The sequence below is a fragment of the Aquila chrysaetos genome, chromosome 5 (assembly GCF_900496995.4).
Source record: "Aquila chrysaetos chrysaetos chromosome 5, bAquChr1.4, whole genome shotgun sequence".
Taxonomy (NCBI): Eukaryota; Metazoa; Chordata; class Aves; order Accipitriformes; family Accipitridae; genus Aquila; species Aquila chrysaetos.
Window position 1 is genome coordinate 7,583,058 of NC_044008.1, and position 25,764 is coordinate 7,608,821.

Genomic DNA, 25,764 nt, shown 5'->3' on the forward strand with positions numbered 1-25,764 from the left:
AAAAGTACAGCTACTTCCATACCTGTTACGCAGATAATCACGTAATATAATTCAGTCAGAATATATATTGAGAGGTCTTAAACGCCAGGACACATTATGATATGACTACAATTAGCAATGGGTTTAGTCCTAAAATCTGGGGTTTCTCAGTTTCCACGTACACCAGAAATGGAGAAAGCAATTGTCACTACTGAGCTACAAAAGGACGGTCCCTTCCCCACAAGCACTACACCAGGGAGGTAGGACTCAGTGTTCAAACATCCGACACCCTCCCTGGAGTGTTGCGTTTGTGAAGGAGCCACGTGCTCACCCTCCCTGACGTGGCTTAAGAGCTGTGTCACCTGTCCATAAGAAATGAGAGACTATGCTCTCTGACAACAGCAACTGGTCCATGGCCTTTATTGCCAGCTTATTTCATGGAGGTGTTTCACTTCCAGAAACACGGGATTCCAATTTTAAGAGAGATTAGCTAGAAGAATCATCCATTTTTGTCATTGTTTGTCCTCTCTCCACTGTGCTCATGGGGTCTATGAGAAGATCCCAGCTCAGTGCTTTGACTGGTGAGGAGAAAGGGCATACTCATGCACCTGGAAGAGGGGTTCTGGTTTGGGGATGGCTGTTCTAGCATAATAGGGTACATGGAAAACTCCACTGGGCCCCCATCTTCAGACAAGGTCATGCAGACCATTCTCAAGGAAAAGAAGTCAAGCCGTAATACAGAGTCCAAGCGCTCGTGCTGTCCGGCTGATGGAGAGCAGCACAGCTTTTCAGGTATGGGGGCAGGAATGCTTTTCCTCCAAATGAAGGTAAAGATCAGGTCACACGTGGCTGATCAACATGCTTCTGTACTCTGAAGTTCTGAACATTAAAAGGATGGTACAACCTGTGAGAGAAGCTTGTGCAGTGAAATTTATATATATAGCTTATGTCATCTTGTGATGTTGAGCTAAGGAGAATGGAACAATTCTGTAGGAGAAAGCCTTAGGGATCTTGGATACCACAACTGAATGGGCAGAGTTATAGCACATATTTTGTACTTGTATGTGACAAATTCTCCTGTCAACCTACTTCCATAAATAAGTGCTTCTCCAAATTGTCCTGTGGATGAAGATCCAAATCACTGAGGGGAAAACACACTGAACAGATCAATAGTGGATTTAGAAATAAAAAGCTTGGTGACTTAGTATTTTACTCAATATTTTGCTTCAAACCTGAAATAGAAACTATTCTAGAGCTGATTAATTCAAAACAAAGGCCTCAATAGCGTAAGATTTATGTTTCACTCTCAGCAGATGAATATTCTTAAAATGTACACAAGAAAAATACCTGATGTTTCTTGGGCCAAAGAAAATCTTCCTTCAGTGTATGTTTCATGTCATGCTATCAGTGAGACCTCACCTACTAATACCGGGAGAAACAATCCCTTTTTTGCCCCTGTAATTAAAGTGAGGAGTTGCTTTTAATTCGCTGGTTGTCACTGTTGTTCTAATTATCTCTTATAGACTCTGGATTCTTGTTTTCTGTTAGCTTCAGCTCATGTTCTCTCACACAGCTTCATCCATAATTTGAGGTAACACAAGAGCTAACTGAAATCTGTTGTGAGGAGGTATTCATCAGCTTGGTTGCAACCTTCTTCATCAATTACAAGTACTCCCAGCAGATGCAATCTCTTATTGGCTTTTAATTGGTTCCTTGCGACAGTAGGATTTATGGGCTTTTTTCCCTGAATCCAATTTTATTACAGGAGCTTTGTGATAGTTATGGATTCTGCAATGATCTAAATCTGATGGAAACGCTACTAGGCCAAAATCAAACTAATAGAATGATAATAGAGCTGATTTCATCTGAGGAGCATTAACCTTAATGAAAACACAGAAAATCAATGTGAAAGGCCAAAGGAGGAATTACTTGTGCATCCGTCATGTCAAAATTAATCATTTTAAGAGGCGTCAGAAAGAGAAGGGATCTTAGCACAGGAATACTAACAGGAAGACAGGGATTAGCTGAAGTAGGTCTTCATAGAAAGATAAGATACTAGGTATAATAGTGCAAATCAGGAGGGACAAGGAACTGCAAAGAATAAAACCACAATACACTGAAACCTGTTCATACAACAGGGAGGATTATTTGTCTGTTGTTGTCACCATTAACTGCAGTCCAGAGGACAGATGTGCTATCACAATGGCCAGCAGATGCTCATTAGCACAGGTTTAAGAGTACATCCCCTTTGTTTTCCCTTAGATGAAAGATAAGATAAAATGTATTTGTGTTTTAAAGTGACCAGATGCTATATGTCCATGAAATACTACTTGTCCCCACATCACTGTCTTTAACAAACAACATTTCCTGGTGCAGTAGTTTGTTCCATGAGCAGAACCCTGATTTGATGTGGAACAGGAGCCAGAAGGATTTCATTCCACTTCAGATTTAAAATCCAGACTGGGAAGGGGCCAGAACAGTCCCGTGGGGTGGGCGTCAGATTTGTGAGCAGGAAGGTTATCTCTGGATTTGCAGACTTCAGGTCACAGGAGCAAGCAAGCCAACATTACTCCAGTTAGATGGCGAGGAGGGGGACTTGGTGATGCTCTGTGATTAGCTTGGGTCACACTGGCAATTAGCAGCCAGAGGGAGGGAAAATATGAAAAATGCGGTGTCCCGATGCCTGCCCATGGATTTGCACCCATGCCAAGATGGGGCACAAGGTGTTTCCCTGCTTCCATCGTGGACGAGCAGCAATACAGAGGAGCCTCCTTGGGCCCTCAGCACCCACACACTCCTCCCCAGCTCCTGGTGTTATTCATTGCTCCGTCTCCCCAGAAACACCTTCGCATGAGCACCATGCAGGCCAATGCATCCAGAATGAGTTAGCCCAGTATGCCCGGGCTAGGCATGTGGTTTTCAGGCGAAAACCTAAAAACAAGAGAGTCTAACATGACACGCACTGGACAGCTTGGTTTACAACTATTCAGCACAGCATTTCAACTGCTCAGTGGAGCATTTCTCTTGATTTTTTTCCTGCCAGCTGCTGGAACTTCTTGATTCCTCCAGCTACCAGAGAATTTGTCCTCAGTTCATCTTGCCTCACCCAGTACTGGTACTGCTGGCCTTTAAATACCAGAGACATCCTCTCTTCCTTTGTGTATCATCTTGTAGGGTGGATTTAGTGCAAGAGCATTGGGATCTGAGCTCAAATCCTTCCGTTTCGAAGGCAATTTGGGGGCGATTTCTGCATATAATTGATGCAAGGAGAAAAGGGACTAGAGCAATGAGCTTGTACATATTCAGAAATACTCTTTTTCACAGAATCATAATTGCTTGTACCAAAGAAATACTGAACTGGACTACCAAATCCTGTCAACTGCACACAACAATACCTGAGTTTGAATTTGCTGGCTTAACACACCTGCTGTGATTATTTAGGTTATTCAGATGACTATGGCGCCTGCCATACCCACTCCCGGAGGCCACTCTGACCAGACACAGGCGGGTATGCACAACTAAGGCGAGCTCACCCAGGGCCAACCCAGAGCTGTGGGGACCCAGGCCTCACACCATAGGGCTACCCCAGAGGGCAGGCCGCGACCCCTCACGCAGCTCCACCGAGGCGTGTAACAACGCCGTGACGCCGTCATCTTCATACCCACCACCTCGCTCAGCGCTGCAGCTCTCCCCTACACCGCCATCGCCTCTCCCCCCCACCCCGGCCCAAACCCCATCGGGCACCCGCATCCCCCCCCCCCCCCCCCGCCACAACCAAGATGGCGCCGGACGGCGCCGCCTGCTGCCAGGACTAACGATGCGGAGCTGCGCATGCGCGGGGGGGCGGGGGGCGGGGCCGGGTTGAAGTTTTGGCGGGTGCCGGCGAGCGCGCGGCCGGCGGTGAGTGGGGCCGTGTGAGGGAAGGGCTGGGGGGAACGGGGGGGATCGGGGGTGCGGGAGCCCAGAAAGAGATCCCCGGGGGGGGGGGGGGGGGGGGGGGTGTGTGTGTGTGTGTGTAGAGGCTGGGGTGAGGGATTGGAGACCCACGGGGAAGCCCTGGAGGAGGTCGGGGTTCCCCTGGGTGGGGGAATGCGGCCGAGCGGGGAGGGGAGCCGTGAGGGGAAGGAGGATCCCCTGGGCGGGGGGGGGGGGGAATCCCGGGGATCCACTGGGAGCGGGGATGGCGGTCCTGCGGCTGCTGTGGTCCGTGGGGAGAGTGGGAGGCGGCGGGCACGGCACGGCCGAGCTCTGCCCGGCCTCCGGAGCCCGCGGCTGGCCGTTAGGAGCGAGGCAGGGGGAGATGCCGGGGTGACCCCCCGGGGCAGCGTGGTGGTCACTAGCCACGCCTGTCCTGTATGCTCTCGAGTTTTGTTTCGTTCTTCTCTGAAAATTAATATTCTGGAGCAAGAGAAAAGAGAGAACTGTTGGAAGTGGAGTTTACGGGTGAAACAGAAGTCCCCGCAGCAGGAAAACCCGTAAGCGCAGAGTTAGAGTTTGGGTTTGTGAGTAATCCGTCCCCAGCGGATTTCTCTTCTTGTTATCCAGTATTCCCTTGACCATTTATGTCCGCCTGTGCTAATTATTTTTCATGGATGTGTTTCCGTGGAGGAGCTGTGAGAAATGTGGAACATATGCTTTTAAGAATAAGAACTGTGTTGTGAGGAGACAGCGAAACCCTGCTACCTTCTTCCATTTTCAAATGAAGACTGAATCCTTTTCGGAAGATTTGCTTGAGTTAAATGCTAATTATAATTATAGTGCAGGACTGATGAGATGGAAATGGTTATTACTAGGAGAACATGGTAGGCATTTCTTAAAAACTGTGTCTCTTAGGGCTTTTTTCTAAAAGTAATGCCCTTATGCTGCAGTGAGTTCAGCTTATCCCCACCAATGAATGTGGGGATTTTAAATTTAGTGGAGTCCTCATCTGCAGCTGCAAACAAAAACAAGCTGGTTGTTTGCAAATCATCATATAAGGAGCCTGAACACAACATGTATTTCTAGTTGAGATATAGCCATTTTAACACTGTCAATGTTGTTCTTCCCATAACAGAGAATTTTTTTCCTTGAGGGGCTCTTGAAGAAATCCTGGTGGAATCATGGATGGTAAGGGGGAAAGTACTCCTTTGCTTTCAGTAGGAAAGTTGTCTTCTGACTAATATGTTAGTTAATAAGTTCAAGTGTTCAGAAAGCTTGGTAAACCTTTTAGCAAAGGAAATTATGTTGCACTGACTTCACTTAAGGAGGTCTTTGAGGTTGCCCCTTGCCTTCATTGTTGTCACCTTTCTGTGAGGCTGCTCTGTCCCTTCCCTGGCTTTGTGTTTTCTTCAGCAGCAAAGGCTAAATAGATTTCTTATTTTGTTCTGAACTTCAGTTCTGCTTTGTCTGTCCCGTTCCTCTCCCTGTATTTTCTTTTTTCCATTATTTGTCCCTTTGGTCCATATTTCTTTACTCTGTATTCTCATCCTTGAGCAAACCATATCTGAGAATATGCTTTCTTGCCTGCCTTGCATCTTCCTCTTCACATTCCATTGGCAAAAGCCACATAGCTGTCTGTAGAGCTCCTGCCTACATCTTTGCAGGTCCCAAGGCTTTTCTTTGTAACAGCAGCTGTTGTGCAAGCAGCTGCATAGGAGGAAAAGGCAGCGCTAAGTAGTCTGCAAGTTTTCTGCCTACCAGCCAGCCTCGATTGCAAGCTGAGAGTGTCTGCAACCACATTGCTGTCCACATTGCAGGAGGCTGCTCTATCTTCCTTTAGCTGAAGCTGAAGTAGTTTTTTAAAAATGCCACTAGCTTCTCCAATTTATTTTCATTGTCATTAGCTTGCGATTAGAGTATCTTGGATGTTTTATTCCATGGCAGCTTTCCTCTAACTGGAAGGAAATAATGCTGAGTTTAATTTTTGACTTAGCTGATGATGACTTGGATCTGTTGGCCTCCCTCCTGGAAGAAAGCGAGACAACCGAGAAGAATTCTCCTGGGAAGGAAGATGCCTCAGAAGATGAGAGAGGAGAACCAGATGAATATGATGAGCTCTTCGATGCAGAAGACGATGCATCCTACACTGAGGAGGTTGATGCTGAGGACAGCATGATTGATGAGCAGAAGGAGAACCTGGCTATGCTGTTTGGAGATGTGGATGACCTGCTGGAAGAGGAGGATGCAGAAGAAACTGTCCCCACTTCAGCTCCCAGTCAGGCAAAAGAGAAGACCAACCAAGAACTGCAAGGTTTCTGTAACAGCATCTTTTATCTGATTTGTGATATATATCTTGTCTCTAGAGAGCTAATGGGCAGAAGGTAGGGTCTGCTGCTTCTCACTTTAGGATGGTGCCTGGAGGGGGAATACAGAAAGTCCTTGTGAAAGTTTCTAAGTCCAGTTTTCAGTGCTCAGTGGCCGAACTCACCAAACCTATTTTCCCCAAAGAAAGTCAGAGGACTGAAGTAAGCCAGGGACACTAAACCAGCTCTGCTGAGCAGGGCAGAGAAGGTTGCCTATGTACCTGTGCCTTGTCTGATGAAAAGCAATGTTGTTTCAGTCTTCAGGGCTGTCATCCTGGCATCTTTCACCAGCACAGCATTCCCTTCCCCCTCAGGACTTGCTGGCAAGAGGTTCTGCCATACTGGTCAGTGTGGAAGCAGAGCTGGCCACTGAGCTTTCCTGTGTCCAGGCCAGATATTTGATTATATCGGAAGCATTTCTTTATGTTAAGGAGTGCAATCATCAGCCATTTAAATTGTCTTATGTTCAGTAGGAAAGATACATGCAACATGGCAAGGAACATACCATGGTCAAGTAAAATATTTATATGAGAGAAGTCAGCTCCAGGCTGTATGAAAAAGTGTCCCTTCACTGCGAGCTATGTAGACTCAAGTAAATCTGTATTGTGGCTCTAGTCTTTGTTTTCTAAGTTCCTATGATGTAGTAAAACTGCCAGACTTCCAGGGATCTCATAAATCCCTGTTTGCAATGGCTTCCTGCTGTCTTCATTATTATCCTTTTTCTTCTCCTCTCTTTCCTAGCTGAGCTGAGAAAATTGCAAGAACAGATGAAGACATTACAGGAGCAGTTGCAAAAGACTGCTATTGGGCAACAATCCAGTTCAGGCCCTGAGAAGAAAACCCCTGGTAATGAGACTAATTAAATGCTTTTATGATTTGTTGGCCTACCAACGTGCAATTTATAGGCAAGACTCCACATAATCCTAAAGTGGGCACTGAGTAGCAAGAAGGGATGGTGGTCTGGTGTATTCCCACACAGGTTGTTTCCTGCAGCTACAGATTAAATCAATGAGCTACAGTTTTGTTACCTACATCATGGGTTGATTCTACATGGGGCAGCTTTCATGACTGAAGTGCTCAAGAGTCTTCTGCTGGAAGTGTTCCTTCTTACTGGCAGATGTTGGTACACCCAGAAAATACAGCTGTGTTTGTTGCTGTAGCACATTGTGTGTAGTAACAAAATTATATTGGAAAATTGAAAAGCAAGGGGATGCTCCTACTTTCCACAGCTTTGTGATTTCAGTGACATCCAGAGTTTTAGGTCGTCATGGGGAAGAGTCACTGGGGCTTTTCCAGCTGTTGCATTTCAGATGCTGGCAACTTAGCTGAAGGGTTTCCATGTGGGACCCTGACTTGGGCTTGCTATTCAGGGAATTACTTATTTTGGAGGAGTTCTTAGTGTTTGAGCCCAGATCCTGAGATCTCTTAAATATTTTTTTTTGTTTTCTTGGCCAGGTAAATCTCCCTGTCTACCCTTAAAGGAAAGGAAAGTTCAGAAGCTGCAAGAGTCACCATGTTTCTCAGCCCAGCTGGGCAATCCTTTACCGCCAGCCAAACGAGGAATCCAGAAATCAAAAGCATCCTCAGCAGGTACCGTTCCCAGTCTGCCTTTCACTGAAACACACTGGGCTTTTGTCGAGTGCCTATCTAGTTCACAGCAGCAGTGTAGACACATCCAGGATAGTTTTACACTAGTCAGTGCACCAGTAGCAGTCTGGTCACAGCAGAATGGAGCTTATTACAGAGCTAATTACTGTATTCTTTGCAATGGGTGCTATTATCTGTACTGCTATGATTAATTTGGACACTGTTAGCAGTCTAGCTTGCATCTGTGTATCCTACAATTTAGCTTGCCTGGAAAATGAGAGCTGCTCTGGGAAGCTCCTCAGCAGGCAGAACTCATTGCCTGAGTTACATGTGACTGATCTGGAGCTGTCAGTTAGTTCCTAGCTGACTGGGAGACCAGTCTGGACAGATAGGACAGTTTTACACCTTGTTCTCAAGTGTATTATATAGACTCCTGTTTCTGGTCAGGTGCAAGTTAGTGTTGGTTTTATGTGAAAGTTTTCTTTCATTATCAAGATTTTTTTCTTGCCTTTTTTTCCTGCTAAAGAGAACAAGACTCCTCCTCCACAGCAAGTCCTCAGTCTGGCATTCCAGCCTCTCAAGTCTGCTGCAGGGAACACACCCAATAAGGTGACCAGAGAGAAGACTCCTCACATGCCTAGATGCCCCAGTGCAACAACTCAGCCAGTGTCTGTGGAAACCTTCTCGGGACTGAGATTAAGGTCAGCAGCCCAGCACTGAGCTCTGTCTGAGGTCATCACCCTCCAGTAATGAGACAGAAAGCACAATCTGTCCAGTGTCCTGTGATGCTAGTCACACAAGTAGTGAGCAGGGGACTGGATTTCTGATTTGCTATATATACATCATTTAACCATGTCAGATAGTCAATTGTCATTAAGGGATGTAACACAAAGCCACAGCATTGGCTGTTTGATTGGTAAATAGGTAACATTGACTTTTGGCTTATTACACTTCTATTTTCATTTTTGCTCTTTTCTAACAAAAAAAGCTATCATTTTATTAGCACTGCCTTCTCTGGGATGTTCTCAGTGGTGAAGGAGGGAAGCAGTGGCCATGTGCAAAGCCCGATTGTGCTCCAGTTGAGCAGATTTTGCTCCACACCGAGAAGCCTCGGGAGACACTCGTGATCCCCATACTCGATGTGGCCACAAGAGGTCTCTGAATACTCACGGTGTCTTTCCTCACCAGAAACCATGCTGGATTTCCAAACCTTGCTCAGACACTCATGATATTCAGTCCTTCCTGAAATGAGCAGAGTTAATGCAGGCTCAGGGCTAAGTTGCAGTGCAGCTATTCAGACAAAAACCCAGCATGATCAGTAGCTTTCTGATATTCGTACCATGTCCTGAGGGGTTTTGTTTCAAGTGAACTCAGGGTGAAACAAGGCACAGAGGTATTTTGCAGCAAGACATAGTCTCCCCAGGAGGATGCTGGATGGTTCTGATTGTCCATTTATGCCAATGGATGTGTTCTCTTTTACATGCTTTTGCTTGATCTAGAAAACCCCGGGTGTCTTCGGCTGAAATGGACAGGAAAATGGCTAACCGGAAGCTCATCCGACTGTCCCAGCTGAAGAGCAAACTTGCTGCAGAAAATCTGGAGGAAATAGACTGGGTGACATTTGGAGTCATAGTGAAGAAGGTCACTCCTCAGAGCGCAAATAATGTAAGTAACTTTGTTGTATCCATTGCTCAGTTCAAGTGAAATGCTGGTTGTCTTTCCTGAGAAACTAATTAGGTCTTCAACTTAATCAGCCAACTCCATGTAGTTAATGAAAAGCTACTATGTTAACGATCTTGACTCATTTTGTTTCATGCAGTAGTGCTGCTTTTGGTGCTCAGGGTAAGTCCTTAGCTTATCTGGTGCAACTGTCCCAGACAGTGGCATTGGCTAATGTAACCATATCATCAATCTGTCTTAAATTTGTTCATCCACTGTTACATGTTAAATGCCAGTGTGAAAAAAAGGACTGTGACTCTCAGTCTTTCTAGACAGCCCTCTTGTTTTAAATGTGCCAACACATTCTGCTTCTATCATTTCCCTAGAGGCCATTCTGTCCTAGATGATGTACATGTCCTATAGAAAGTAACTGATGATACAGAGGTCTGGATATGCCTTGGTTTTGTTTGTTCAGTGGGGTAAAAACCTTTTTATTCAGCAAGCAAGAGCGCTGTCCAGCTTTAATATCAGGAAGATTGGTGGTTGCAGTATTATTGTGCTATTTTGGCCTTTAAGAATCCCAGAATTGGCTGTGTGGCATGGTTGGAGATATTGTATCTAACCTCTACTGAGGTTACAAATTGTGCTTTTCTAAATCAGGAAACCGAAGGGGGGGGGCAAAAATCAGATTAACTCTTTAAACACAACAGCAAGAGGGGATGCAGTCAGTGTCCCTGTACTGAGAGCTGAAAAGGAAGTGAATGTCTGTTCCAGGGCAGAACCTTCAGTATCTGGCGGCTGAACGACCTACGGGATCTCAATCAGTGTGTCTCACTCTTCTTGTTTGGTGATGTCCACAAAGAACACTGGAAAACAGACCAAGGCACAGTCATTGGGCTGCTCAATGCTAATCCTATGAAACCTAAAGAAGGCTCAGATGAGGTGAGAGGATTTTTCACCTGCCCATCACCTGTAGATAAAAACCCATAGCTGAACTTTTTTATATCTGCTTGAGATTTGGCTTTATAACACATGTTAAGGCTGAAATTACAGCAGTCTGCCTAAACAGTTTGAATTGCATTCAGGTATTTGTGTGGTGTGTATTTGCTCCTAGCCTTCTGTAAGACTGAACTTCAAGAAGTCCTATTAAGCATCTAAAATTGGAGTTTATTCAAGTGTTTAATATGCTCTCAGTAGCAGTCAGCTCTTCCACAGATGTAGGGAGTGTATTTTCATTTCAGTTTATTCAGCTACTTCAGTGCACTGCCTATTTCAGCCTAGAGGTCTCTCAAAGCTGAAAAAGGTGGGGAAGCTCATTTCTCTTCTAATTTCAGCATGAGATGTGATTGCAAAATGTTTCCTGGTTCCAAAATCATGACTGAGAAGAAGCAGTATTTGATTTATTAAACAAACGATGTATTATGTATAGTGAGTTGATACGTAGTAGTTCCCTTGTTTAGTCAATTACTTGTAAATGCAGAGCATGATTAATTACTTTTCTGTACGTATCAAAACATTTAAGGTGGCTTCATTTTGCTAATGAATTAATTTTTTTTAATATCTTTTTAATTGCACTGGAATGGAAACCATTTTTACTGACTTCTGTCAAGGGGAATTTCAATCTAGTAGCTGGTGATGTAGTGTTTTGCATTTTAAATTCTCCAAATGGAAAAATTTAGAATCTCATTAATGGTCTATTAAGATATATAATTGCTTAAATTAACACGAATAAGCAGTAGAAAGTCCTGTTGGTGAGTAGAAAGGCATACCAGATTTAATGTAAGGGCTGTATTTAACTCTTAGGAATGGCTCTTAGCTAAAATGTACACATTTAGAACTACATTAAAACTGACTTCTCAAAGTGCTTCTTACCTACAGACACAATTCCTAGTATCTTTGGTTGTGTGAAGTAGACACTCTTCTTGTACAGGAGTCAGTTTTGATTCGACCTAGACATATAGAGAGGGACAGAGCTCTAGTACACCTCCTCTTCACATCCACTGCCGAATGTGGTTGCCATGATGGTGTCAGAGCCAAGTGGTTGTACTCAATCTGAACAGGATATGTGGCTTGCTTAAACCAGGCCTGCATTTTAAAACTGCATTGTTAATATTAGAGGTACTAAACTGGACCAGAGCCAAACCAGTGAGATCCAGAAAGAAGCCCATCCAGTCCAGCTCAAGGCATGTTCTGATTTCTTTCTAGGTGTGTTTGTCTGTTGACCATCCCCAGAAGATCCTCCTCATGGGTGAAGCTCTGGACATGGGCACCTGCAAAGCCAGGAAGAAGAACGGTGATCCTTGTGCACAGATTGTGAACCTGGTCTGTATCTCAGTAGTTAGGACATCCTTAAGCTGTTGGTAAAAATCTGGCTGCTGATTTTGTACTGATGCTCTGACTTGTTTCTGGATCTTGACTTGTTACTAACTAAAGTGGGTGGAGAAACTGATAAATGAAACCCAGAGTTGTTGTGTTTGTGATGGCACTGTAGCAGCAGTACTGGTAGTTCCCTAAATGCAAAGCTGGTGCTGCAGTGAAAAGAGATGGTCTTGACCCATGACTGCCACCGTCTCCACACCCTTTCATTCTCCTTTGTGCCTGTGCAAGCTTCCATGCACTGCACTAGAGAACTCATCCAAAGTAAAACAATAGGAGGTTTTTCTTGGGAATGGTTGTGTTTTTCAGACATGGCTTTAACCCACTGAGTTCCCTGGTCCAGCGTGCCTGCAAGCTGCCAGAATATTTATACCTGAATGTGGTGCACTGGACATGAGAGGAAAAAGGTGTTAGGATCTTCTTGTAGAGACAGTACTGACTTGTACTAGTTTAAAGGACTGGAGGACTATGTCACTTCATGGCTATGGTGATGTTAAGATACCTGAAAGGAACCCTAAGTTGGAAGGGTTATAGTTAGTAGGGTAGCACTTAGAAGAAGGAGAGAAAATGAAGGAATGAAGAACTGGGAGGAACTCAGTTCCTGTGGAACTCACTCCCACTCAGCTGTGTGGAGTGGGAGGAAGACAAATACAGAAGATACCTGTAGCAAAACAAGGCTGTGATTGCAGACCCACTCCAGAAGGTGCCTGTGCCACAGAGCTCTCAGTGAGATGTTCCAGTGCCACCTGGAACAAACTGTAGATGGAGGCTGTCTGGCAGAAGAACCTCATGAAGGAATCAACTGTCTGTTTAATTAGTGGCAACAAATGTTTCATTGTGGGGTAATTGTAGTTATACAAAGCTGGGGCAGATGAATATCAACAAGAATGGAGGTATTTTTTTGGTAAAAAGTTAAAGAACACCCTTGAGTGAGTGTGTTTATGGCACTGCTGTCTGACTGGCAGACTCACTATCTTCAGTTCTAAATTCCCTCCAACTGACACTGAAAACTGATGAATTAATTTGAAATGAGTGCATGAAATATCTTGCTCTGTGTTAGTTTTCCTTCGTGTTCATACTAGTAAGAAAATTACATACAATCTGGGCAAGAGGACCTGGGACATCAGTTGACTTGAGCCAAGGAATAGCCTTAAAATTCCTTGACGCACAGGTTTTTTTCTAGTGATTAGTATGGGCAGGTTTAGTTCTGCTTTTCATTGCTGGAGTATGGGCATATGTTTGCTGAGTTGGTTAAATGCTGGAGTACTACAATAGAGATGCTACTTCAGTTTAGAAGGATGCATGTGGGTGAGAGGAATGAAGTAAATTGTAATTGCTAGTGTTCTGCAACAGGCTTCTCCCATTTCTTTTCAGAACGACTGTGAATATTGTCAGTATCACATACAATCCCAGTACAAGAAGCTCAGCTCGAAGCGAGCAGATCTGCAGTCCACCTTCTCTGGTGGTCGCATTCCCAAAAAAGTTGGTCGGAAAAATCCCAGTTTGAAGGAGAGGCTGTGTCAGGATGGGTTTTACTATGGAGGTGTCTCTTCAGCAGCATATGCAGCCTCAGTGTAAGATAAACCACTTATTTCCATTGCATTTGAAAAGAATTTCCCTCCCATATACCAGTGAGCCTGAAGCTATCTCTAAGGGGGCCTATTTAGTTAGAGATCCCTTTGACTTAACTACATTCACCAAATAGGAATAAGTGCCCCACCTTTGGTGTAATCGTCCTGGCACCATGGCCAGAGCTGCTATTTGATAGGAAAATTTTGACAGCACTAAGATGTGGTAAGGGGTGTTTTTACCTCTAAGTTAATACTGTGTTGTGAAGACAGTAGTACACCTTGTGTATTATTAAGTGACCAAGATCACTAGATCAGTATGCATCTCATAACTAGCATGAAGGGGCCAAGGTCCTTCATTCAAATCCTCCTGAAGACAGCTGTGGAAAGACTTGAGTCACAGCTGGATCAAGCCCTGTGCTTGCACATGGCTTTCATTCCCTTACCAATGCCCTCTGATAACTGGTGTGATGCCACAGTAATGAAGCAATTCCAGCCTCCTCTCCATCCCTGGAGCGAACTGTAAGCGAAGCTTAGCCATTACTTACGTTTAGTTTTCTGTCAATGCATAGGAAATACATACCCCAACCCAGGGAGAAATGGGAGATCTTAAACATTGTGCTAGAATTTGGATTTAGATCGCATCCTTCCCAAAGACTGACAGATGACAGGAGAGAGGCACCCTCTAGGGTGGCTGGAGTTTTGTTGAAGCACTGGGCTAGTGTTTGAGCTCCTGTCCTTGCTCTAAGCATGGGAAAACTCTGATGTTCTTGTTTTGTTTCCTCTTTCTAGTGCAGCAGCTGCAGCGCCGAAAAGGAAGATTCAAACCACTCTCTCCAATCTGGTTGTGAGAGGAGTTGACGCAATTGTCCAGGAAACCAGGCAGAAAATTGGTACCTAACTAGCCATGTAGTCTTTTCACCCTCCAGATATTTCCAGCTTAATGTGTAGATGTGTCCCAGGACCCTGCTACTCATTGAATGAATCTGGCGATTGGTTTGCTACAGAGATAGCTGTTTGCAGGCTGCTTTCTCAATTGATCAAAACTCCTCTTCCCTCTTGAGATAGCAGCTGCAAGGCAAATGTAACTAAGCAACTGTGTAGCTCCATGCATCTTTTTCTCATCAGTGCCCCTAAATTAAGTATCCTGTTCTGTCTTTGGACAGTGACAGAAGATCTTTGCCAGATTAATGGGAATTGGGAGTTTTAAGAACTTTGAACCAGAGAATTTATTTTATTTGATTAAAATAAATGACTTCTGTCAGTCTTGAAAGCTTCCAAGGAATACAAAGTATAAATCAGAGTCAGGTCTGCAATGCAGGGGACCTCCCGAGTACCCAGCCTGTTTCTAGTGCTTTTGTTTTGTGATCTTCAGAGTGTGTTCCTTCCATAGCCTTTGGGACGTCACTGATCTTCTCTGCCTCCATTTTGTTTCTGTAAAGCTCTTAATATTACACCTTCTTTATGCTCAGTGGAGAGCAGATGGCAGATCATTCAGACTACGTGCTCTAGATGCCACTTAGATGTCTTCTTCCCATCTTTCTGTTCCCTCAGTTGCCTTCATTTCGGACAACACAGTGTGTGTCCTGTCTCTAGCTTTTAGCTGCTCTTAATTTTCACGGGATAAGATGTGGTGGCTTCAGGGCTTTTGTCACGAAATGGAGTGGTTTGGACCACTTAAAGAATCATTTCCCATGATATTAGCAAAAGAAAAATTATTTAATAGGAATTTATATAAAAGCACGACTTCACAGAATTCAATGGCAAGGTTCACTCTATTACTTAGTACATGAATGAAACGTATACAGGAAAATTAAGTTAGAATCAGACTAAAATTAGGTATACAGAGACCAAAAATGCAATAGGTTAAAAAAGATAAATATACAAAGAAAAATTGAGTTAGAATTGATTTCTTGTGATTTGTATAGAGATCGGGAATGTAAAAAGGGTATGGGAGACCTTCCCATTGAGTCACGAGGTTCAGAGAAGACCCCCTTGCTTTCTAAACTCTCAAGAGTCTAGGTGCGGCTGGATCAATTCCTAGTCCCAGACTTGGTCAACGGTTTATATCTAAAGGGATTATGAGTATAATAGCAGCCTGAGATTCATTTATAGTTGAATAAAGTTCATGACACTAATTTAAGTATATATTTGAAAAGCAATATTTGTAATATACTTGCTATGGAATATTCAGGTTAGTACACACATGCACAAAGACACTGAGAGATATACATAAGTGAGTAACAGAGGTATACTGTTAAAAATTCCCCTCGAGTTCAGTGAAAATATTCATGTCAAATGCTTTGGCATCTTTCTCAACAGGCGAAGGGTCAAGTCTCATGAGTGGAGAGTATCAGCCCAAGTCTTGTCAGCTTTCAGTGACAGACCTCTGATCTTTGCAAACAGAAAAGTCTGTGAGCTCTGAGAGGTGTCCCATTCAGAGGGAGATGCTGGTCGCAGCCCGCTGTGGTGCAGGAGAGCTCAGAGGGTCTTACTTAGTACTGCTGTTTATAGGTTTGGGAGATGATTGGCTTTAGTCATCACCAGATTACTGGAATTCCAGCTGCGCTGGTACCATTTCATGTGAGTTACAATTCAGATAAGGAAGGTTCCAAGGCTGTCAGGGAATGACTTAAGATTCAGATACGGGATGCTCCAAGGTTGTCAGGGGAGGACTGGGTTATCTCAAGGTTATTATTAGAGAGCTAGTTATCTCTACTTTTTGGTTTTTGTTTTTGCCAGGCAGCAGGAGTCCTTGAGATGGTCAGCGTGACTCCCTGTCTTAGCTGTGTGAGAGTTCCTGGTACAGTCAAGGGATGCTTAACCACCCGACTCATTACGCTCATACTAAGACCTAACGAGACTTCCCGAGTTCATAGATCAGCCCAGAGAGGGGGAAGAAATGCACCACCGCAGCTTTCAAGCGTTCTGAAAATGGGAGCAGTGGGAGCGCAACAGACAGCCAAGGCTGATGGGGAACTGACTGACTGATGAAATTGCTTAAGGGGGTAGAAATGTCTACCCCTTTGTGATGTGTTCTGTGAGGACAAGGCCTTGGGCAACCAAATATAATGTAGAAGTTGACCTTGCTTTGGGGTGGTGCTCGCTCAGGTGGCCTGCAGCAATTTCTTCCAACCTAGACTACTCTACATCTCTAAAGCCAGGCCTGCTTCCCTTCCTGGCTCCAAATCTGTTGTATTTCTGCCTCTTCTGCTCCAGGTGCAGCAAAGAGACCCATGCAATGTTCTGAGGAATTCAAGGAACTGCTGGCACAGCCAACTTTTGGAGCACGAAACCTCTGTAAACACTGGACCAAAGCAGGTATTGTCCTTTTGCCTGAAGTAAAACCAAAACCCACTCCTGAAAACACTCAACTTCCTTCTGAGCAAACATTAGCGGCTTTTTATTTTGTTTTGGTTTGTTTTTTCCCAGATGCGGGAAAAAAGCAAGGAGCCAATTTCCAGTCTGTCTCTGCTTCAGCGCTGCTCAAGCAACAGAAACAGAAATTGCTGGAGGCCAGAAAAAAGCGATCTGAAGAGATTCAGAGGCGGTAATACATACTGACTTTCACGGGAAGGGTTCCATTACTGTGGCCCTAAGTATAACTGTGGGAGGTGTTTTGCTGTTTTAATGAAAACTTCATTTAAATAGAAATACCCCAGTATTCCGTGGAGAACCAAATGCTACAGCACAGTGCCCAGCAACTGGAAGGCATGATGGGGAGAGACTAATTAGAGTAGGAAACTGGTATCAGGAGTCCTGCTTGTGTTCATTGGCTTGCAAGGATCTTCTGAACTTTAAGATTTGCCAAGTGTTTTGTGCATATCTTGTTAACAAACCTAAGAAGAAACACAGAAAAGCCACCCTAGGTGAGACTGAGATTGATGTAGCCAAGTAGCCTCAACAGGCTCAACAGAAGCCAAAACAGAACCCGAAGCAGAATAATAAGACTAGGCACAATCATGATTGTATTTCCCCCAGATACCCTTCCAGCCTCCAACACTAAGTATTTCAGGGACTTTCCAAGCTAGGGGTGGTTTCTGTCACAATATCTCTGAAGGGGATGGGTTTTTTTTTTCCCATGAACCTGTCCAACTTCTTAACCATGACCTATGCAAACTTAAGCACTTATGTGACTCCTGTGACAAGGGGTCCCACTGCTTAACTACCTGTTCTGCAAAGAAGGCCATTTTTGTGTGTTCAGCTCTCACCTCCCAGCTTCATTTGATGCTTCTCTCTGTTTTTTTGTTTTGGAAAGCAATTGGTCATTCACTCCTTCTGGTGACTTCTTCAAGTCACTCTTAATTTCAGCCACCCCAGTGAATTCCTTACCAGTCTTGTTTTCCTCTCCTGAATGCCTGAATTGCTGCATGATTTTCTAGTAATAAAAGGCCAATTAGTGAAAAATCAGTCTGCAACCCTTCCATTCCTATCTGTTTCTTAAACCTTTCTGTCTCTTTGACTTGTGTCCCTATTTCAATGGATTAATCTTGTCTTAATAGGTTTCTCCAGAACACAAGTAAAGCCGGCAGCCCTGCTTTGCCATCCTCCTCCAGACAGTCCTCTCTCCAGTCTCCAGTACCTGGGGCAGAGTTTCCCAAAGCTGCAAAAATGTCAACTCCTCAAAGGCCCAGGCTAGGCACAGGCTTCTCAGAAGGAGAAGATATCCTCTTCTTTGACGGGTCTCCACCTCCAACACCAAAGCTAGACAGCTTGGCAGAAGCCAAAAAGGTAACAGCTTTTTGAATCTTTTAAGAAGTGGAGGTTAAGGGAAGTTTGGTTTGTGGTAGTAAAGGAGTCTTCGATGAGATATAGGCCAGCTCAGTTCTGATGTTAATGAAGTTTATGATTTGTGGGATCAGATTTGTCTATATTTCAGTACACAAGAAACCTGCAGTTCCTGACTGCTGTTAGCATTGAGGTCCATGCTACCATCTTGCCTGTAGTCAACCTTCAGAGCAGTGAACAGCTGCTAAAGAGGGGCCTGTGTGTGTGACATTTGGCCAGTGGAGCTGGTGTCTCTTGCTTGTTCAAAATCTACCTGAATTGGTCAGAAGTAAGTTGTTATGATCTATCTCGTGTGTGATGCTCGTGAGCTCACTCTTGGATCTTCTCCGAAGGCAAGCTTCACTGAAGCCACTGACAACTGGCAATTTCAGCAAATGCTAATTAGGCATGGACAGGAGACAGAGCAGCTTCTTGGGACTGGACTGGGGAAAAGGAGATGGGGAGATAGGGCATCTCTTTTAAGTCATGAACCTGATGCTAAGCTTTTTGCTGAAGAAATGCTTCTTTGTGCATGCTGGCAGCTTCTCTGAGTAGAACTGACTCCGTTCTTGATGACCTGACATAGTCTGTCACCCCTTGGGCAAATTACCTTTGGAGAGCAGTTTGGAGTAGCTCTGTGGATGTCCTTGTACCCTGTTCTTCATGCAGGTCGACAGAGCTTCTTTGTCCACCAGTGACTGCTCTTTTGCTCTTGTGTTTTGGGAGTTTGGGACATCTTAAAGCATCAGATTGTGGATAGGTCCTGGGCCAGGATGGGAGGTGCTGAAGTGATACTTACAGAAGAAAGGAGAGCAAGGCCTGTCACTATTGATTGTTTTACAAGCATGAAAATCCTTAAGTGCTGGGAAGGGGCAGGGGATTTGTGCTGGAAATCCCGGGAGTGCTAAACTGTGTGTGTGTGTTCTTCGGGATTGCTAGTGCAGTGTATTTGGGTGTTTTCCATTTGCCAGGTAAGCAACAGTGAACTAAACTAGTCTAGGTATGTTGTGCCATGAGTTTGAATAATTTTGGTTTCTAGCCAGAACAGACTGCATCTTTCCTTGGCACAAATCTGTTCACATGTTTGTCAAAGAAACTTTTCTTTTCCAGCAAGGAAGAAGGAGTCTTGGCATTCTGGGAATATGGAAAGGAATAGTTGTATGCAATTTTGTATTAGTTCCCAATTATTACCAATTTATGTGGAAATCTCAAGTGATTTGATTCCTCTAGAAAACTTACTGATTTGTGAAGCAGTTAAAGCACAGCTGCAGAGATATCAAGCCTGGTAACACACCTGGAGGAGTGATTTTATGGTTTTGGAAGTCACGAGAGGTTGGGTGATGTGGTGAATTAGATGTACAGCAGATCTGGGAATTTTGTTGGGCCTCTCTTCAGCCAGCTCCGTGCTCAGGCCAGTGGTTCTTGTCTCCTCGGTTTGACAGACTCCCTCTGCTACTTCTGGAAGTAGGAACACGGGAGCCAGACTGGTCACCAACACATTCAATGTTCTTTTCTGTTTTCTAGCTGGCTGCGATACACCGACTACGAGCAAAAGGCCAGATTCTTGCTAAAACTGACCCAAACAGTGTCAAGAGGAAAAGAGCTGATGTTGATGATGTCCTAGAAATTGTTGAAAGAGTTGAGAAAAATGTTGCTCAGCCACAAGGTACAGAAGCAGAGAATGGTATGTAATGTTAGCTTCTAGAATAGAAAAAATATGCTTATGTCCTGCTGAACAGAGCACTAGTTGCTGCATTAAGGACTTAATTGCTATGCCAAAAAGAGGCCAAGTTAGGTCTGTTTAGAACTTAAAGGGTTTGTTGCAAAGGCTAAACAATCTCTAACCCTGTGGAGAGAGTGCGAGATGTAATCTCTGATAGCTCCCTGTCCTCATCTCTGTTCCCTTTCTTCCAGCACTTGAGCATCTGCAATGCATGGCTGACTTAACCAAGGGAAGTCAAGTAATAGTCCCACCTGGAAAGGTATCTGAATTTCCTGTGGGAACTTGAGTTTGGCTGCTGGTGGTTTACTGTGTGATCTTGGATGAATTGCTTAATTCCCTTTAAAACTTTTCCATCAGTCAGGGAGGCAACACTGCTTGCTCCCCTGGGAGTAGTGTGAAAATTCCTAGAGAATTTTCTCCTAGGAGAAGATGCAATGTTTTTTAAAAAAAAAGCTTTTATTTTTTCTGAAGTCATATTTGAACTTGACTTCATGTTCTCCTGAACTAGGCAAGGCTGCTGTCTGACCAGAACATATGCCTGAGAGACCTCAGACTTTCAAAATCTCCTGCAGTGATCATGCTTATGGATCACGACCTTGTTTTGAACTCGGTCTCTGTAGGACTGAGCCTTTTTGTCCCCCTAGGTATGGATGAACTGGAGCCTGCCCAAAAGAAACGGCGTGAGCAGCTGGCCTATCTGGAGTCAGAAGAGTTCCAGAAAATCCTGAATGCCAAGTCCAAGCACACAGATGTTCTGAAAGAGGTATGGCCTCAATCCAGTCTTGACTGAGGGCTCAGAACTAGGGAGCTGTCTGGACTCCGCATAATGATTTGTAGCAAGAAGCAGGCACCCAAACATGTCATAGGACTAAATCGTCCTGATGAGTAGGGTCAGGGCTGTCTGAGCACACAGTGCCTGCAAGTCAGCATTATTGCCATAGCCATGGTACGGTCAAGTTGCCATTGGTTTTTTTGCTGTGTTTGGAAGAATCAGTGAGGTTTCCTGGGTAGTGGATGATCAAAGAAATCCTTTTGCCTTAAAACCAAATTAGCCACCTGCCTATTTTGTCCCTCATTTCTTGACATCTTGGCCACATAAAGACAGCTGCCATCTTCATCTGGGACTCATGTAAGTTGTGGAGCCTGTGAAATGCCAGCAGTTGCCCTGAAGAGCTAAGAGGTTGGGTTTCTCCCATCAGGGTCTTTGCTGAGCAAGTTCCCAGGGATACAGCACCTCCAGTGGCACAGTGCTCTTGTCTTGGACACATTGTCTTGGTATGAAGTCCTAGTTGCTTTAAGGTCTTCTGAGGAGTAATATTTTGGCTAAGAACCAATTCCATTCATTACATCTGCCTACCTGACCTCTCCATGCACTGTTCTCATAGGTTTGTGCTTATTTGAGTAGTACATGCTGTTGTTAAACCCTCCCACTCATACATCTCAGAGGTGGTTCATTTCAATGTTGGTGAAGCACAGCCTATGCACTGTATGGAATTTTTGAAGCAAGAGATATTTAGTGTTTCTCTGGCTCCTAGACTGCAGTCTACTTCAAGCAGGCCTGGTAGTAATTTGCCCTAAGGCCATTTATGGAGTGGCTTCTCCCATCTTTGTCTCCCCACGACCCTTTTTGTGTGCCCCCACAGGCTGAGGCTGAACTGCAGGAGCAATACTTTCAGCCACTGGTGAAAAAGGAGGAAATGGAAGAGAAGATGAGAAGCATTAAAGAAGTGAAATGTCGAGTTGTGACATGTAAAACGGTGAGTGAAGGCGAGCCAGGGTAACAGCAGTGGAGTGGAACATGGATTGTACAAAACGATGCTGGACCATCCTGCAGACTCCCATCTGTCACTCTCTTGGCCATAGTCCAGTGCAGGGATCAAATAGAGACAGTTTCATTCCTTATGCCTGTTGCTGAGAGCAGCCCATGCACTGAGTGACTGCCACATGAAGACACTGGCAAGGCAGGCTTTAGTGCTGTGCTGACCATCTCAACTTGATGTTTATGCCAGTGGGTTCCTTGGGTGTTGGTGTCCTGAAAATATTTATCAGTTTCTTCCCTGAAGTGCTTTGTACCAGGACCCTCAGTTCCCCATATTACATGACAAAATAAGAGAAGTGCCTTGAAAACATAACACTGGCTGGGATTCCTCTATCTGCATTTCCAGGGACTTTACTGTCAGGAAGAGGTGCCAAGAAGAAGGGAGGAGTTACCTCCCATTCCCAGAGTTTCAGCCCCTGCTGGACTTGCCCTCCTGCTGCCTTTCCTTTCCTATCTGTTTTGGGACTGCACAGAGGGCCACTGTGTGCCCCCTGAGGTGCTGGGAGCAGGGCCACAGGATGGTGGCAAAGAGAGGAGGGTGGCCTTAGAAGGAGCAGTGACAAAGCCTAGGGCGATGATCTCAGACTGGTGGGCTCCTCAAGATGGGAGAAGATAGAGATGCTTTCCTCTGAGTGTTCAGCTGTTGCTCGCCCACAGAACAGGTCTCACCTGCTGGTGAAGGACTCACAGCTCTCTCTCTTCTCCCCGACAGTGTAATTACACATTTTTCAAGCCTCTGGAGGCATGTGTGCAGGATAACCATGACTACCAGTGGCATGATGCCATCAAGAGATTTTTCAAATGTCCTTGTGGAAACCGAGCTATTTCCCTTGACAGACTCCCAAAAAAGCCCTGCAGGTAAGAAATGAGCCTCGTGAAATAGTGACTGGGCCTTTTGTACTGTCCATTCACAAGTAACATGTTGGGAGTTGCATAACCATGCCCTAAAACAGGAACGTTAGCCCTTGTGCTAACTAAGCAGTGTGGGGAAGGTGTGGGGCTGGTTTTGGACCCCCTCATATTGTGCAGCAAACATACACCACAGTGGTCCTCACCTGCCATCTTCATCTTTCAGTACCTGTGGCCTCTTCAAGTGGGAGAGAGACGGGATGTTAAAGGTAAGAGTGAGCCAGCAGTTTCTGAGCACCTCAGCACTCTGGCTGCTTCTCTTGGTACTTTGGTCCTATGCTTTGCTTCAGTGCCCTTACAAGCTCCCAGCAAAACCAAGCAGCTCTGCATTTTGTCAGGTACATACAGGTACCTGCAGGCTGTGTTTTAGTGGACTTGTTGCTTTCTGTTCTTGAAGCTTTTTTTTATTTAACTGTGGGGAGTTTGCTTTTGACCGAAGTTGTAAGAATTCAGAATGTCAAGGTTCCTAGACTGTCAATATTTAATCAGATAATCTAGCCCTACCACAACTTCTGTCAAAGAAATGTTTGGGAGACATCTTACCACACATTTAACTTCTTTTCTCTGTGGTTCATGTTTCTAGGAAAAAAAAGGTCCGAAGATTGGTGGAGAAACACTTCTACCACGAGGGGAAGAACAACCAAAATTTCTCAATAGTCTTAAGTGACCTGGAGTTGATTTTTTTCACAGCGTAAGGGTGGATTTCTGTGTCTAAACCACACATTTCTTTACTGGAATGCCAAGAGGATTCTGGTTTTAGGGATGAGTGAGCAGGGGAATCAATTCCTGATGAGAAGGACATCCACAAAGTCTCCACCAGGCCACTGCATGGATATTCAGCTTTGATCATTTTAAAATTGACTGAATAAGGCTGCATGTGAAATACAAGTTTATGCCTGTTCTTTCTTGCTAACAACTTGTTTACAAGATTTAACCTAGAAAAGAGACATCTAGAGTGGAATTTGTCCCAAGAAATCCCTAGGTATCCCACAATTTATGTTGAATGGCTGGTGTAGAGTGACCTCACCAGAATTTTAAGTGACAAATCATCATGAACTGGGAGGAATGTAGATTCCATAAGTACTTGTGAAGTTAATACTGTGGTGTGTAAATGCCAATCTGTCAAGGTTTTTCAGCTGTTGGCCAAAAAGGGGTGCGAGAGGGTGGTAGCCACAGAGCAGTCTTCATTGGCTCCAAAATTACTCACTTCGAACCCTTAAGAACAGATGTCAAACAGTTCCCGAGTTGTCTCCTTGGCTCATGTGTTAAAAAACCCTTCAGTAGCTTTGGCATTGCAGCCAGCAGTGTTTACGCTGCAGACTGTCGGGAGCTCTTTGGAATGCTCTTTCCCTATCACACCGCCCGTACTGGGTTCTCAGCACCATCCACACTACAGCACCTTTATGGCTACAAACCTGCAGCTCCCACTTTGAAAAGCATTTTGATGAACCTGGCACTGTTTTGTGAGTGGTTTTTAAAGAGCTGAGAAATTACATTTAATAGCTTTTACCCTTTTTCTGGCATTTTAAATTTTCCTGAAATCTTTCCCGATCATCGCTATGTCAACCTTGGCTGCTGGCACAGCTGCCTGGGGGACAGTAGCTGTCTCAGACCAAGCAGGACGAGATGTCCAAGGGGTGGCTCCTGAGAAGGGCTGTCTTCATACAGGCGTTTTTCTGAAAGGACATCTCTGGAGGGATGCCTGTGGCGTTTGGCCAGCTTTTCCTGGGTCTGATGCTTTTGCTGCCCCTAGCTCATGCCCTGTAGGATCACAGCGTGGTTTTAAGTGCCTAAAACCACTAGTACCTCAGTGATTTGGTGAAACTGCCACCAAGAGTCTCACAAGTGGCCTTGCCCATACCTCTTTTGTTTGCTTGCACAGGGGCTGGAAGAGAAATAAGTTACTTCATTTGAAGCAACTGGACAGATTTACCTCAGTATTCTGCAGCCCTCGTCTCCTACTGGTGCTTTTGCTGGGCAGCTTTGCTCGGCATATTGCATTCATTTCAGTCTCATGTCGATACCATTTGATAGGTGGGGTGTCACTAGTAGGTGACTAAATATGTAACTGACATTGCTTGGCAATGTCTCCTGTTTGATTCCTCATTCAGAATAAATACAGTGCGCAAAAAAACCACTCCCTGGGTTTGTATGGTGTCATATCTCTGAGGAAGGGGATGAGCTGCTTGCTCAACATCTTCATTTGTCCAAAAGCTTGGTGCTGAATCACGAAGAGCAATTGGTTTGTGGTCCGTAACTGGCTGCCACACAGTTTTCTCATTCAGACCAACAGGAGTTTCTGACCTGGAGTCCACAAAACCAGCATGAAATTCCACCCCGGTATCAGCCTTCAGCCAGCACACTGAAAGCTTCAGGCTCTTCCCAGTTCCTGTCTCTGGCCAATGGAAAGGAGATTTGTGCAGAAATTAAACTGTCAAAGGTGGGGTAATGATTTATCTTCACAAATGCCCCCAGGACTGATACATAGGAAAAGTATACGCCTCCTTGGCAGCCAAGGAATGAAAGCAATACTCTCAATTCATCCATGTATGCAAAAATAGGATGAAGAAACCATGGCCCTTTGCTTTGCTTAAGCCCCTTAAACAAGGAGTGGGGGATATTGATGTATTGGATTTTATGCGCCTCAGTCTATTTTTGGTGCTACTTTTCTCATACCAGCGATGGCTCCAGCCCAGCAGAAGCAGGCAGGAGGGGAGCTATCCGCTGGGGCAAGCCGCCGCGTGAGCGCACAGTCCCAGCTCCGTGCCAGAGCAGCCTGCGGGGTCTCTGGTCCGTACTGATGCGTCTGGACCAATACCTGGGAGCGAGAGCGGAGGCAGAGACCCACGAGAGACGGCTCAGGCGTGACCTGACAAGCCCATCCAAGTCTACGCTGTCACTGAAACTGTCCCAATTTTGGGAACATGATACGAAGACCTCCAACCTTACAACGAAGCAGCCCAACTGCCTGCCAGGCAGTGTTAGCAAGAGAGCAGCCAGCAGGTCGAGGGATGCGAGTCTGCCCTAACACTACCAGTAGGTATAAGGCATTAAATGGGATTAACATTACAGAAACCTCCGCTGCCACCATTAGCA

The 25,764-nt window shown here is 44.8% G+C and overlaps 1 protein-coding gene across 2 annotated transcripts; it reads left to right on the plus strand.

Annotated features, from left to right (window-relative positions):
- The first annotated feature begins 3,824 nt into the window (after positions 1 to 3,824).
- On the plus strand, positions 3,825 to 24,246 carry MCM10 (minichromosome maintenance 10 replication initiation factor). Of its 2 annotated transcripts, none has more exons than XM_030016290.2 (20): positions 3,825 to 3,879; positions 5,033 to 5,085; positions 5,891 to 6,208; positions 7,002 to 7,106; positions 7,716 to 7,850; positions 8,374 to 8,548; positions 9,347 to 9,512; positions 10,281 to 10,448; positions 11,712 to 11,828; positions 13,257 to 13,456; positions 14,243 to 14,343; positions 16,670 to 16,771; positions 16,883 to 17,000; positions 17,953 to 18,181; positions 19,742 to 19,901; positions 20,585 to 20,703; positions 21,584 to 21,697; positions 22,472 to 22,617; positions 22,835 to 22,877; positions 23,252 to 24,246. In XM_030016290.2, exons 2-20 carry the CDS (start codon positions 5,079 to 5,081, stop codon positions 23,333 to 23,335), a joined length of 2,607 nt encoding a protein of 868 aa, XP_029872150.1. In that variant the 5' UTR covers positions 3,825 to 3,879; positions 5,033 to 5,078; the 3' UTR covers positions 23,336 to 24,246. The 2 variants fall into 2 exon arrangements, with proteins under 2 accessions (XP_029872150.1, XP_029872151.1); XM_030016291.2 differs by lacking the exon at positions 3,825 to 3,879 and adding an exon at positions 4,634 to 4,781.
- Positions 24,247 to 25,764: the final 1,518 nt, after the last annotated feature.

Coding starts and splice junctions, on each gene's coding strand:
- MCM10 (XM_030016290.2), top strand. Junction 7,107..7,715: donor CCCTGAGAAGAAAACCCCTG/GTAATGAGACTA, acceptor TTTCTTGGCCAG/GTAAATCTCCCTGTCTACCC. Junction 16,772..16,882: donor TAAACACTGGACCAAAGCAG/GTATTGTCCTTT, acceptor GTTTTTTCCCAG/ATGCGGGAAAAAAGCAAGGA.